Raw genomic sequence first — 15,715 nt, 5'->3', positions numbered from 1 at the left:
TATCTAATTAATACATTTATGAATGTTCTTTCGAATGAGCAAACAGCGAGGAGTTGTTCCTCAACATGCAAAAGACTTAAGTTTATGAACCGTACATTAGAAGATTCGAACCGCGCTCAATTATTGAGAATCTTAGTATACTCCAAACACCAATACGCATTCTTCACCTCGCCACCTTCGGCCTTCAGCTGCGGAAACAGATTGGTGGGCAAAATCGGATCCGAGCTCTGGTAGAAAATGCTTTGCACCGTCCTGAACTTAGTCCGACTGGTCATTCCGATCCGCCTGATGTACGGACTGCCATTCTCCACCAGCTCGATGATCTTATTGTTCAGAATCGGAATCTCCAGCTGGTCCGTTTTCTTCGATCGGAATTCCTCGAAACTTACCGTCGGGCGGGCAAAGTACTCTTCCGCCACCTGTGGGTAGATGCTGGTCAGTTTGAGATGCGCCTCGATCGACAGCAGGTGCTCCAACAGCAGATGAACCTGGGCCAGTTTGCCGATCTTCAAATTGGCTTCATCCGCGTTGAAGTAACTGTTCCGGATGGCACCATCATCGTCGTGATCCCCACTGCCGTCTCCGGTGCCGGAAAGTATAGCCGTCTTCCGGCTTTGGGCGGAACTACCAGTCGACGACGGAACGGCTTCATACATCGATTTGCGAATGCTGGAAGCCCGCGAGTTGTTTCTAGCATCGGATCCTTTCGCACTGCGACCGACTTTACCCAAATCCAAGTTGCAGATTTTGCTCTCGTGGAAGATGATCTGATAGTCTTTGAAGATCTTTTCAAACCCAATCTCCAGGAGTAGTTCGAATGGTTCCGCTCCGGTTAGGATCGGAATTGCCAATCGACCCTGGGCAATCGATTTGATCAGCTGCGCCAGACGGTTGTTGTTGCTGGGGATGTTCTGAGGATAACAAAGGACAATCATCATTCACTTCAACCAAATCTACCCATTACTCACTGCCAAGTTACTTCTGGATGCTGCCTTGAAGATGAATGTGAGCACATCCTTCAAATCGTCGTAACACGAGCAATCTAAAATGAAACCAAAGTTCAAAATCAACCCCATCCATCAACCGGCATCAACCTCACATTTCAGCACACTCCACAGCCTATCCGTCACATCCACGGCCGTCCGATTCTTAACCCGCTCGACGATCGAAGCAATCTGACCCAGATTGTACTCGGTCGATTCGACCATGCAAAACTCCGTCAGAATCTTGTGCGCCTTTTCCTTGATCAAACCGACATCCAGCGATCCGACGTAGCACCCGTCGTCCGGATTGGGCCTCCCTTCGCTTCGAATCTGCAAAATCCGATCCCGGATCGTCTCCAGCAGGTGCAACTGACTCCAAAAATACTCCGCCACGGATTGAATTTCGTCAACTTGAATCGCCTGCCGTAGAATGATGTCCGCCTTTTTGTTGATGCAAAACGAAGGATTCTCCGAGTGGCTGATCCATCGCAACTTGATGCTGATGTGAGATTGGATCTTGTACCACAACTCTATGCTCGTCTCCAGTTCCTTCGTGAACCCTGGGGCCCTCACTTCGTGCACTCTCTGCAACCGACCCATGGTAAGATGACTCTCCGGAAAGTATCCCAACAATTTTACCGCTCCCCTCATAAACCGCCTCTCACCATTCAACTCGACCTGCAGCAGCAACGTCCGGTCCATATCCTTCCCATCACAAAGTGCCCACAAATGGCCACTGCCACCCATTCCACTACCCAGTACCTCCTGAAGAATAGACCGGCCTTTCTCCACCGACACCGGTCCGAAACATTCCTCCTTCTCGAGCCAAGGATTTTTCAAACTCAGTACCACACCCGGCTCAGCCGACATGTCCAAGTTTTCCAGCTTTACCTCGTCCTTCAGCGGCGAACCGGTCAGATCCAAATTCGGCTGGGAATCGTCGCCCATCTTCGGACTGAAGTTGTTCCCATCCGTGAGCAGCGCCCTGCTCCGCAGTTCATCCTGTTTGTAAATGAATACGATTTTGCCCTCAACGTCAGCCACCGACTGGATATAGGTCGGAGCCGGTGCCAGCTGGAAATCGATCGAATTGTACGCGTCACGGAGAAACGCGTATACGTTTGCCAGATTTACGACTTCTGCTGGCATTATTTGGTTGATATTTTGGGTAATTTCACTGAAAAAAACGGAACAAAATAAAAATAATAGCGGTGGCGTCCGTTGCACTGCGTTTGTTTACATCGGGTTTTTGAAATTTTTCTCCAACTGTCAAAAGAGTGCGCGCCTCGATGGGTTCAAGGATTTCGATATCAGAGAGGGAAGGCTTTTGCTCGGAGAACCGTGCACGGAAACATTGATATACTCATCGATGCTTAAAACTTAACCACTTTTTATATCGATAATTTTTCTTCTGTTGGAAAAATCGAGGGAAAAATTCAGAGCTGACTTCGTTCTCATCAGAACATTCGATAGGCACTACGACCAACAATCAATACGAAACTAACGATTTTAAATTGGCTCACCACTTTAGTAGCCTATTAGCAACAATCAATACGAAACTAACGATTTTAAATTGGCTCACCACTTTAGTAGCCTATTGGTCCCAAGCAAACGATTAACGTACCATATTCTAGTTGAAATTCTATTACTACACTATGTTTGTTTTGATTCGCTATGAAAGTTTGACAGATAACATCAGGGGTGTGTGGATTCATGCAGAACATGCAGGGGTGAGTGAAATAGCTTGGGACTGCTTGGGACCGTTGTTCTGGTACTGAGTGAGCCAAAAATAATAATGATTTTCTTCGGGACCCAGTGGTCTTAGAGTTACCTCTATGCTATTAGTCCCAAGCAAACGATTAACGTACCCTATTCTAGTCGAAATTCTACACAGCAAAAAAAAAATGTAATATCGATCAATGTAATTCAAGCTGATGTATGAAATTATGATGTAATAGCAAAAAGCAGATACAATATTACATCAATGGATGTAATTTTGTTCGCAAAATCGATGTACATCGTACAACGTTATATTACACAACCGATGGATTGACCTGGTTGCAGCAGTTTGGATGTAATATTCAACAACTTTTTTTTCTGTGTAGTACTACGCAATGTTTGTTTTGATTCGCTATGAAAGTTTGACAGATAAAATGAGGGGTTATTGGTTTTTCCTATGTTTCGAGGGGTGCATCGATTAGCTTGGGACCGAAGATAGTACCAGAGGTGAGCCAAAAAGTTGAGCACGTTTCTTCGGGACCTACTTGTCTTAGAGTTACCTCTATGCTACGACTTCTTCTGTGAACAGTTCCATGAATTCGACTGACTTCGAATCATGTTCACAAGCTGCAACGGACTTTGGAATGCTTTTGCTGATCATGATTACATCTCGACTGATTATGAAATCGTTTCGCTCCGGATCGTATACACGATAGCCCTTGGTATCTTCACAATATCCAATAAACACGCCTTTCTCCGCCTTTGGATCGAACTTTTTACGCTTCATCTTCGGAACATGGACCATCACGCTTGAACCGAAAACTCCTAAATGCTTCAAGCTTGGCTTTTTCCCTGTCCATACTTCTTCAAGAGTCTTCCCTCCGATGGACATAGCAGGAGAGCGATTCATCGTTTAGTAGACAGCGAGCCTTCTCCACCAATGTGCGGTTCATCCTTTCCGCCGTACCGTTTTGCTCCGGTGTATAAGGACAGGTCTTCTGATGACGTATACCATCGTCCTCCAAAGCTCGTCGAAATTTGTCGCTAACCCAAGTAACAATTTCCAGTTGAAGAAACGCTTTCGTTTTGATTTTGTTCAGCTGCATGTTGAATAATAATTGCACAATGTGTTCACCACAACTTTTATAAAACCCTTGTTTACACTCGTTTGGAGAACCTATACAACTGCAACACAAAGGTGTTGTCTAACGTATTCAGTAAAACGTTTGCCTAAAATCAATTTCTTGTTGAAGAAACGCTTCCATTGTGATTTTATTCAACTGCATGCTGAATAATAACTGCACAATTTGTTTATTACAACTTCTGTAAAACTCTTGTTTACACTGGTTTGGAGAACCTGTTCAACTACAGCATTATATGTCTACGCGGTATAGGAGTAGACGCAACTTTTATACAACGTTTATAGATACATATTTAAACTCAAGCTTTATTATTTTGGTGAAAGCTCTTATACAACGTTTGTAGACACTTCTTGACAGCTGCTTTGAAATTTAGTAGAGAGTGAACCTGAGAGGCGTTTGTTGCACTCTTTTATGACTCCTAAATAATCATTGTACAGCAAGCGGTGAAAAGCGTTTATAGCACTTTTTAATGACTCCTGAATAACCGTTGTGTAAGTACTCACAATATTCACAGATTAAAATTAATTTAACAATTGTTGTGGTACGCCACAATAATTGCTTGTACAGTTTTTATTAATTTAATTTATTTGTGCACATTGACAAAATATGTAATTATGCCATAATTCACATTCTGTGATCATGGAGGAAGTAGTAGTAACTAGCATCGGTTTAATCTTTGATTGATATTCTTTCAATTAATCTCCCTAATAATTAATTTAGAGAATTTATCTAGAAATGTTATCGTTGATTATATGATATATGTCTTAAATTAATGTTTGCATTTATTAATAAACACCTATATATATAATTTACCTCTACTCCACCGAGGGTTTCTCGAAGCAAGATTCGAACTCATGATCCCGGATTGCCAGCCGCTTCTGTTTCCATCTGCTCTATTCTTGAATACATATTTTGATCATATGAGAGAAGTATATGAAGCTCATCTTGAGTGACTTCTCTTGCAGTCGAATAATCATTGCCTTATGGTCATATAAACGTGCCTATCACTTGTGCTATTTTTAGCAACAAAATTGTGGTTGGTGGTTGGTCGAACGTAAACAATCATTTAAGAGTGCTCCAAGCAGCTTTTGAAGCGTTTAACCAAAAAGGCAATACAACTACATTCTTGTTCAACTCTGGAAGCTATTATTCAACGTTTGATCAACTCAGGTGTTTAAAAGAGCTCCCAATGGTTTGTTTTGATGCGTTTATTCCACATCCTATATGGCTCCTGTCAATCGGTTTGACTAAGGTGCTATAAAAGTTCTCGTGGGTCTTATAAAGCAAATAGGTAAACCGAACGTAAACAATCATTTAAGAGTGCTCCAAGCAGTTTTTGAAGCTTTTAACCAAATGGCAATACAACTACATTCTTGTACAACTCTGGAAGCTATTATTCAACGTTTGATCAACTCAGGTGTTGTATAAGAGCTCCCAATGGTTTGTTTTGATGCGTTTATTCCACATCCTATATGGCTCCTGTCAAACAGTTCAACCGAACGTAAACAATCATTTAAGAGTGCTCCAAGCAGCATTTGAAGCTTTTAACCAAATGGCAATACAACTACATTCTTGTTCAACTCTGGAAGCTATTATTCAACGTTTGATCAACTCGGGTGTTTTATAAGAGCTCCCAATGGTTTGTTTTGATGCGTTTATTCCACATCCTATATGGCTCCTGTCAAACAGTTTAACCGAACGTAAACAATCATTTAAGAGTGCTCCAAGCAGTTTTTGAAGCTTTTAACCAAATGGCAATACAACTACATTCTTGTACAACTCTGGAAGCTATTATTCAACGTTTGATCAACTCAGGTGTTGTATAAGAGCTCCCAATGGTTTGTTTTGATGCGTTTATTCCACATCCTATATGGCTCCTGTCAAACAGTTTAACCGAACGTAAACAATCATTTAAGAGTGCTCCAAGCAGTTTTTGAAGCGTTTAACCAAAAAGGCAATACAACTACATTCTTGTTCAACTCTGGAAGCTATTATTCAACGTTTGATCAACTCAGGTGTTTAAAAGAGCTCCCAATGGTTTGTTTTGATGCGTTTATTCCACATCCTATATGGCTCCTGTCAATCGGTTTGACTAAGGTGCTATAAAAGTTCTCGTGGGTCTTATAAAGCAAATAGGTAAACCGAACGTAAACAATCATTTAAGAGTGCTCCAAGCAGTTTTTGAAGCTTTTAACCAAATGGCAATACAACTACATTCTTGTACAACTCTGGAAGCTATTATTCAACGTTTGATCAACTCAGGTGTTGTATAAGAGCTCCCAATGGTTTGTTTTGATACGTTTATTCCACATCCTATATGGCTCCTGTCAAACAGTTTAACCGAACGTAAACAATCATTTAAGAGTGCTCCAAGCAGTTTTTGAAGCTTTTAACCAAATGGCAATACAACTACATTCTTGTACAACTCTGGAAGCTATTATTCAACGTTTGATCAACTCAGGTGTTGTATAAGAGCTCCCAATGGTTTGTTTTGATACGTTTATTCCACATCCTATATGGCTCCTGTCAAACAGTTTAACCGAACGTAAACAATCATTTAAGAGTGCTCCAAGCAGCTTTTGAAGCGTTTAACCAAAAAGGCAATACAACTACATTCTTGTTCAACTCTGGAAGCTATTATTCAACGTTTGATCAACTCAGGTGTTTAAAAGAGCTCCCAATGGTTTGTTTTGATGCGTTTATTCCACATCCTATATGGCTCCTGTCAATCGGTTTGACTAAGGTGCTATAAAAGTTCTCGTGGGTCTTATAAAGCAAATAGGTAAACCGAACGTAAACAATCATTTAAGAGTGCTCCAAGCAGTTTTTGAAGCTTTTAACCAAATGGCAATACAACTACATTCTTGTACAACTCTGGAAGCTATTATTCAACGTTTGATCAACTCAGGTGTTGTATAAGAGCTCCCAATGGTTTGTTTTGATACGTTTATTCCACATCCTATATGGCTCCTGTCAAACAGTTTAACCGAACGTAAACAATCATTTAAGAGTGCTCCAAGCAGTTTTTGAAGCTTTTAACCAAATGGCAATACAACTACATTCTTGTACAACTCTGGAAGCTATTATTCAACGTTTGATCAACTCAGGTGTTGTATAAGAGCTCCCAATGGTTTGTTTTGATACGTTTATTCCACATCCTATATGGCTCCTGTCAAACAGTTTAACCGAACGTAAACAATCATTTAAGAGTGCTCCAAGCAGTTTTTGAAGCTTTTAACCAAATGGCAATACAACTACATTCTTGTACAACTCTGGAAGCTATTATTCAACGTTTGATCAACTCAGGTGTTTAAAAGAGCTCCCAATGGTTTGTTTTGATGCGTTTATTCCACATCCTATATGGCTCCTGTCAATCGGTTTGACTAAGGTGCTATAAAAGTTCTCGTGGGTCTTATAAAGCAAATAGGTAAACCGAACGTAAACAATCATTTAAGAGTGCTCCAAGCAGTTTTTGAAGCTTTTAACCAAATGGCAATACAACTACATTCTTGTACAACTCTGGAAGCTATTATTCAACGTTTGATCAACTCAGGTGTTGTATAAGAGCTCCCAATGGTTTGTTTTGATACGTTTATTCCACATCCTATATGGCTCCTGTCAAACAGTTTAACCGAACGTAAACAATCATTTAAGAGTGCTCCAAGCAGTTTTTGAAGCTTTTAACCAAATGGCAATACAACTACATTCTTGTACAACTCTGGAAGCTATTATTCAACGTTTGATCAACTCAGGTGTTGTATAAGAGCTCCCAATGGTTTGTTTTGATACGTTTATTCCACATCCTATATGGCTCCTGTCAAACAGTTTAACCGAACGTAAACAATCATTTAAGAGTGCTCCAAGCAGTTTTTGAAGCTTTTAACCAAATGGCAATACAACTACATTCTTGTACAACTCTGGAAGCTATTATTCAACGTTTGATCAACTCAGGTGTTGTATAAGAGCTCCCAATGGTTTGTTTTGATGCGTTTATTCCACATCCTATATGGCTCCTGTCAAACAGTTTAACCGAACGTAAACAATCATTTAAGAGTGCTCCAAGCAGTTTTTGAAGCTTTTAACCAAATGGCAATACAACTACATTCTTGTACAACTCTGGAAGCTATTATTCAACGTTTGATCAACTCAGGTGTTGTATAAGAGCTCCCAATGGTTTGTTTTGATGCGTTTATTCCACATCCTATATGGCTCCTGTCAAACAGTTTAACCGAACGTAAACAATCATTTAAGAGTGCTCCAAGCAGTTTTTGAAGCTTTTAACCAAATGGCAATACAACTACATTCTTGTACAACTCTGGAAGCTATTATTCAACGTTTGATCAACTCAGGTGTTGTATAAGAGCTCCCAATGGTTTGTTTTGATACGTTTATTCCACATCCTATATGGCTCCTGTCAAACAGTTTAACCGAACGTAAACAATCATTTAAGAGTGCTCCAAGCAGTTTTTGAAGCTTTTAACCAAATGGCAATACAACTACATTCTTGTACAACTCTGGAAGCTATTATTCAACGTTTGATCAACTCAGGTGTTGTATAAGAGCTCCCAATGGTTTGTTTTGATACGTTTATTCCACATCCTATATGGCTCCTGTCAAACAGTTTAACCGAACGTAAACAATCATTTAAGAGTGCTCCAAGCAGTTTTTGAAGCTTTTAACCAAATGGCAATACAACTACATTCTTGTACAACTCTGGAAGCTATTATTCAACGTTTGATCAACTCAGGTGTTTAAAAGAGCTCCCAATGGTTTGTTTTGATGCGTTTATTCCACATCCTATATGGCTCCTGTCAATCGGTTTGACTAAGGTGCTATAAAAGTTCTCGTGGGTCTTATAAAGCAAATAGGTAAACCGAACGTAAACAATCATTTAAGAGTGCTCCAAGCAGTTTTTGAAGCTTTTAACCAAATGGCAATACAACTACATTCTTGTTCAACTCTGGAAGCTATTATTCAACGTTTGATCAACTCAGGTGTTTAAAAGAGCTCCCAATGGTTTGTTTTGATGCGTTTATTCCACATCCTATATGGCTCCTGTCAATCGGTTTGACTAAGGTGCTATAAAAGTTCTCGTGGGTCTTATAAAGCAAATAGGTAAACCGAACGTAAACAATCATTTAAGAGTGCTCCAAGCAGTTTTTGAAGCTTTTAACCAAATGGCAATACAACTACATTCTTGTTCAACTCTGGAAGCTATTATTCAACGTTTGATCAACTCAGGTGTTTAAAAGAGCTCCCAATGGTTTGTTTTGATGCGTTTATTCCACATCCTATATGGCTCCTGTCAAACAGTTTAACCGAACGTAAACAATCATTTAAGAGTGCTCCAAGCAGTTTTTGAAGCTTTTAACCAAATGGCAATACAACTACATTCTTGTACAACTCTGGAAGCTATTATTCAACGTTTGATCAACTCAGGTGTTGTATAAGAGCTCCCAATGGTTTGTTTTGATACGTTTATTCCACATCCTATATGGCTCCTGTCAAACAGTTTAACCGAACGTAAACAATCATTTAAGAGTGCTCCAAGCAGTTTTTGAAGCTTTTAACCAAATGGCAATACAACTACATTCTTGTACAACTCTGGAAGCTATTATTCAACGTTTGATCAACTCAGGTGTTGTATAAGAGCTCCCAATGGTTTGTTTTGATACGTTTATTCCACATCCTATATGGCTCCTGTCAAACAGTTTAACCGAACGTAAACAATCATTTAAGAGTGCTCCAAGCAGTTTTTGAAGCTTTTAACCAAATGGCAATACAACTACATTCTTGTACAACTCTGGAAGCTATTATTCAACGTTTGATCAACTCAGGTGTTGTATAAGAGCTCCCAATGGTTTGTTTTGATGCGTTTATTCCACATCCTATATGGCTCCTGTCAAACAGTTCAACCGAACGTAAACAATCATTTAAGAGTGCTCCAAGCAGCATTTGAAGCTTTTAACCAAATGGCAATACAACTACATTCTTGTTCAACTCTGGAAGCTATTATTCAACGTTTGATCAACTCGGGTGTTTTATAAGAGCTCCCAATGGTTTGTTTTGATGCGTTTATTCCACATCCTATATGGCTCCTGTCAAACAGTTTAACCGAACGTAAACAATCATTTAAGAGTGCTCCAAGCAGTTTTTGAAGCTTTTAACCAAATGGCAATACAACTACATTCTTGTACAACTCTGGAAGCTATTATTCAACGTTTGATCAACTCAGGTGTTGTATAAGAGCTCCCAATGGTTTGTTTTGATGCGTTTATTCCACATCCTATATGGCTCCTGTCAAACAGTTTAACCGAACGTAAACAATCATTTAAGAGTGCTCCAAGCAGTTTTTGAAGCGTTTAACCAAAAAGGCAATACAACTACATTCTTGTTCAACTCTGGAAGCTATTATTCAACGTTTGATCAACTCAGGTGTTTAAAAGAGCTCCCAATGGTTTGTTTTGATGCGTTTATTCCACATCCTATATGGCTCCTGTCAATCGGTTTGACTAAGGTGCTATAAAAGTTCTCGTGGGTCTTATAAAGCAAATAGGTAAACCGAACGTAAACAATCATTTAAGAGTGCTCCAAGCAGTTTTTGAAGCTTTTAACCAAATGGCAATACAACTACATTCTTGTACAACTCTGGAAGCTATTATTCAACGTTTGATCAACTCAGGTGTTGTATAAGAGCTCCCAATGGTTTGTTTTGATACGTTTATTCCACATCCTATATGGCTCCTGTCAAACAGTTTAACCGAACGTAAACAATCATTTAAGAGTGCTCCAAGCAGTTTTTGAAGCTTTTAACCAAATGGCAATACAACTACATTCTTGTACAACTCTGGAAGCTATTATTCAACGTTTGATCAACTCAGGTGTTGTATAAGAGCTCCCAATGGTTTGTTTTGATACGTTTATTCCACATCCTATATGGCTCCTGTCAAACAGTTTAACCGAACGTAAACAATCATTTAAGAGTGCTCCAAGCAGCTTTTGAAGCGTTTAACCAAAAAGGCAATACAACTACATTCTTGTTCAACTCTGGAAGCTATTATTCAACGTTTGATCAACTCAGGTGTTTAAAAGAGCTCCCAATGGTTTGTTTTGATGCGTTTATTCCACATCCTATATGGCTCCTGTCAATCGGTTTGACTAAGGTGCTATAAAAGTTCTCGTGGGTCTTATAAAGCAAATAGGTAAACCGAACGTAAACAATCATTTAAGAGTGCTCCAAGCAGTTTTTGAAGCTTTTAACCAAATGGCAATACAACTACATTCTTGTACAACTCTGGAAGCTATTATTCAACGTTTGATCAACTCAGGTGTTGTATAAGAGCTCCCAATGGTTTGTTTTGATACGTTTATTCCACATCCTATATGGCTCCTGTCAAACAGTTTAACCGAACGTAAACAATCATTTAAGAGTGCTCCAAGCAGTTTTTGAAGCTTTTAACCAAATGGCAATACAACTACATTCTTGTACAACTCTGGAAGCTATTATTCAACGTTTGATCAACTCAGGTGTTGTATAAGAGCTCCCAATGGTTTGTTTTGATACGTTTATTCCACATCCTATATGGCTCCTGTCAAACAGTTTAACCGAACGTAAACAATCATTTAAGAGTGCTCCAAGCAGTTTTTGAAGCTTTTAACCAAATGGCAATACAACTACATTCTTGTACAACTCTGGAAGCTATTATTCAACGTTTGATCAACTCAGGTGTTTAAAAGAGCTCCCAATGGTTTGTTTTGATGCGTTTATTCCACATCCTATATGGCTCCTGTCAATCGGTTTGACTAAGGTGCTATAAAAGTTCTCGTGGGTCTTATAAAGCAAATAGGTAAACCGAACGTAAACAATCATTTAAGAGTGCTCCAAGCAGTTTTTGAAGCTTTTAACCAAATGGCAATACAACTACATTCTTGTACAACTCTGGAAGCTATTATTCAACGTTTGATCAACTCAGGTGTTGTATAAGAGCTCCCAATGGTTTGTTTTGATACGTTTATTCCACATCCTATATGGCTCCTGTCAAACAGTTTAACCGAACGTAAACAATCATTTAAGAGTGCTCCAAGCAGTTTTTGAAGCTTTTAACCAAATGGCAATACAACTACATTCTTGTACAACTCTGGAAGCTATTATTCAACGTTTGATCAACTCAGGTGTTGTATAAGAGCTCCCAATGGTTTGTTTTGATACGTTTATTCCACATCCTATATGGCTCCTGTCAAACAGTTTAACCGAACGTAAACAATCATTTAAGAGTGCTCCAAGCAGTTTTTGAAGCTTTTAACCAAATGGCAATACAACTACATTCTTGTACAACTCTGGAAGCTATTATTCAACGTTTGATCAACTCAGGTGTTGTATAAGAGCTCCCAATGGTTTGTTTTGATGCGTTTATTCCACATCCTATATGGCTCCTGTCAAACAGTTTAACCGAACGTAAACAATCATTTAAGAGTGCTCCAAGCAGTTTTTGAAGCTTTTAACCAAATGGCAATACAACTACATTCTTGTACAACTCTGGAAGCTATTATTCAACGTTTGATCAACTCAGGTGTTGTATAAGAGCTCCCAATGGTTTGTTTTGATGCGTTTATTCCACATCCTATATGGCTCCTGTCAAACAGTTTAACCGAACGTAAACAATCATTTAAGAGTGCTCCAAGCAGTTTTTGAAGCTTTTAACCAAATGGCAATACAACTACATTCTTGTACAACTCTGGAAGCTATTATTCAACGTTTGATCAACTCAGGTGTTGTATAAGAGCTCCCAATGGTTTGTTTTGATACGTTTATTCCACATCCTATATGGCTCCTGTCAAACAGTTTAACCGAACGTAAACAATCATTTAAGAGTGCTCCAAGCAGTTTTTGAAGCTTTTAACCAAATGGCAATACAACTACATTCTTGTACAACTCTGGAAGCTATTATTCAACGTTTGATCAACTCAGGTGTTGTATAAGAGCTCCCAATGGTTTGTTTTGATACGTTTATTCCACATCCTATATGGCTCCTGTCAAACAGTTTAACCGAACGTAAACAATCATTTAAGAGTGCTCCAAGCAGTTTTTGAAGCTTTTAACCAAATGGCAATACAACTACATTCTTGTACAACTCTGGAAGCTATTATTCAACGTTTGATCAACTCAGGTGTTTAAAAGAGCTCCCAATGGTTTGTTTTGATGCGTTTATTCCACATCCTATATGGCTCCTGTCAATCGGTTTGACTAAGGTGCTATAAAAGTTCTCGTGGGTCTTATAAAGCAAATAGGTAAACCGAACGTAAACAATCATTTAAGAGTGCTCCAAGCAGTTTTTGAAGCTTTTAACCAAATGGCAATACAACTACATTCTTGTTCAACTCTGGAAGCTATTATTCAACGTTTGATCAACTCAGGTGTTTAAAAGAGCTCCCAATGGTTTGTTTTGATGCGTTTATTCCACATCCTATATGGCTCCTGTCAATCGGTTTGACTAAGGTGCTATAAAAGTTCTCGTGGGTCTTATAAAGCAAATAGGTAAACCGAACGTAAACAATCATTTAAGAGTGCTCCAAGCAGTTTTTGAAGCTTTTAACCAAATGGCAATACAACTACATTCTTGTTCAACTCTGGAAGCTATTATTCAACGTTTGATCAACTCAGGTGTTTAAAAGAGCTCCCAATGGTTTGTTTTGATGCGTTTATTCCACATCCTATATGGCTCCTGTCAAACAGTTTAACCGAACGTAAACAATCATTTAAGAGTGCTCCAAGCAGTTTTTGAAGCTTTTAACCAAATGGCAATACAACTACATTCTTGTACAACTCTGGAAGCTATTATTCAACGTTTGATCAACTCAGGTGTTTAAAAGAGCTCCCAATGGTTTGTTTTGATGCGTTTATTCCACATCCTATATGGCTCCTGTCAATCGGTTTGACTAAGGTGCTATAAAAGTTCTCGTGGGTCTTATAAAGCAAATAGGTAAACCGAACGTAAACAATCATTTAAGAGTGCTCCAAGCAGTTTTTGAAGCTTTTAACCAAATGGCAATACAACTACATTCTTGTTCAACTCTGGAAGCTATTATTCAACGTTTGATCAACTCAGGTGTTTAAAAGAGCTCCCAATGGTTTGTTTTGATGCGTTTATTCCACATCCTATATGGCTCCTGTCAATCGGTTTGACTAAGGTGCTATAAAAGTTCTCGTGGGTCTTATAAAGCAAATAGGTAAACCGAACGTAAACAATCATTTAAGAGTGCTCCAAGCAGTTTTTGAAGCGTTTAACCAAAAAGGCAATACAACTACATTCTTGTTCAACTCTGGAAGCTATTATTCAACGTTTGATCAACTCAGGTGTTTAAAAGAGCTCCCAATGGTTTGTTTTGATGCGTTTATTCCACATCCTATATGGCTCCTGTCAATCGGTTTGACTAAGGTGCTATAAAAGTTCTCGTGGGTCTTATAAAGCAAATAGGTAAACCGAACGTAAACAATCATTTAAGAGTGCTCCAAGCAGTTTTTGAAGCTTTTAACCAAATGGCAATACAACTACATTCTTGTACAACTCTGGAAGCTATTATTCAACGTTTGATCAACTCAGGTGTTGTATAAGAGCTCCCAATGGTTTGTTTTGATACGTTTATTCCACATCCTATATGGCTCCTGTCAAACAGTTTAACCGAACGTAAACAATCATTTAAGAGTGCTCCAAGCAGTTTTTGAAGCTTTTAACCAAATGGCAATACAACTACATTCTTGTACAACTCTGGAAGCTATTATTCAACGTTTGATCAACTCAGGTGTTTAAAAGAGCTCCCAATGGTTTGTTTTGATGCGTTTATTCCACATCCTATATGGCTCCTGTCAATCGGTTTGACTAAGGTGCTATAAAAGTTCTCGTGGGTCTTATAAAGCAAATAGGTAAACCGAACGTAAACAATCATTTAAGAGTGCTCCAAGCAGTTTTTGAAGCTTTTAACCAAATGGCAATACAACTACATTCTTGTACAACTCTGGAAGCTATTATTCAACGTTTGATCAACTCAGGTGTTGTATAAGAGCTCCCAATGGTTTGTTTTGATGCGTTTATTCCACATCCTATATGGCTCCTGTCAAACAGTTTAACCGAACGTAAACAATCATTTAAGAGTGCTCCAAGCAGCTTTTGAAGCGTTTAACCAAAAAGGCAATACAACTACATTCTTGTACAACTCTGGAAGCTATTATTCAACGTTTGATCAACTCAGGTGTTGTATAAGAGCTCCCAATGGTTTGTTTTGATACGTTTATTCCACATCCTATATGGCTCCTGTCAAACAGTTTAACCGAACGTAAACAATCATTTAAGAGTGCTCCAAGCAGTTTTTGAAGCTTTTAACCAAATGGCAATACAACTACATTCTTGTACAACTCTGGAAGCTATTATTCAACGTTTGATCAACTCAGGTGTTGTATAAGAGCTCCCAATGGTTTGTTTTGATGCGTTTATTCCACATCCTATATGGCTCCTGTCAAACAGTTTAACCGAACGTAAACAATCATTTAAGAGTGCTCCAAGCAGTTTTTGAAGCTTTTAACCAAATGGCAATACAACTACATTCTTGTACAACTCTGGAAGCTATTATTCAACGTTTGATCAACTCAGGTGTTGTATAAGAGCTCCCAATGGTTTGTTTTGATGCGTTTATTCCACATCCTATATGGCTCCTGTCAATCGGTTTGACTAAGGTGCTATAAAAGTTCTCGTGGGTCTTATAAAGCAAATAGGTAAACCGAACGTAAACAATCATTTAAGAGTGCTCCAAGCAGCTTTTGAAGCGTTTAACCAAAAAGGCAATACAACTACATTCTTGTACAACTCTGGAAGCTAT

At 39.0% G+C, this 15,715-nt stretch overlaps 1 protein-coding gene across 1 annotated transcript; it reads right to left on the bottom strand.

The window, feature by feature from the left end:
• Positions 1-79: 79 nt before the first annotated feature.
• Positions 80-2,205, bottom strand: LOC135700123 (protein zwilch-like). Its single transcript, XM_065220519.1, has 3 exons — positions 1,100-2,205; positions 969-1,042; positions 80-911 (listed from the first exon to the last, which is right to left on the bottom strand). Exons 1-3 carry the CDS (start codon positions 2,130-2,132, stop codon positions 117-119), a joined length of 1,902 nt encoding a protein of 633 aa, XP_065076591.1. The 5' UTR covers positions 2,133-2,205; the 3' UTR covers positions 80-116.
• Between the last annotated feature and the right edge of the window lie 13,510 nt (positions 2,206-15,715).

Source organism: Ochlerotatus camptorhynchus, unplaced genomic scaffold, assembly GCF_037179485.1.
Source record: "Ochlerotatus camptorhynchus isolate MF236.1 unplaced genomic scaffold, CSIRO-AGI_Acam_v1.1 ptg000129l, whole genome shotgun sequence".
Classification (NCBI taxonomy): Eukaryota; Metazoa; Arthropoda; class Insecta; order Diptera; family Culicidae; genus Ochlerotatus; species Ochlerotatus camptorhynchus.
Note: the sequence above shows the minus strand (reverse complement) of the source record. Positions and strands in the feature narration are given on the sequence as shown.

What these genes read in the sequence shown, in the direction of transcription:
- LOC135700123 (XM_065220519.1), bottom strand. Translation starts at nt 2,132, where the DNA reads ATGCCAGCAGAAGTCGTAAATCTGGCAAACGTATACGCGTTTCTCCGT. An exon ending in GCTGTGGAGTGTGCTGAAAT is followed by an intron (nt 1,043 to 1,099) that starts GTGAGGTTGATG and finishes GTTTCATTTTAG; the next exon opens with ATTGCTCGTGTTACGACGAT. An exon ending in CATCCAGAAGTAACTTGGCA is followed by an intron (nt 912 to 968) that starts GTGAGTAATGGG and finishes TGTTATCCTCAG; the next exon opens with AACATCCCCAGCAACAACAA.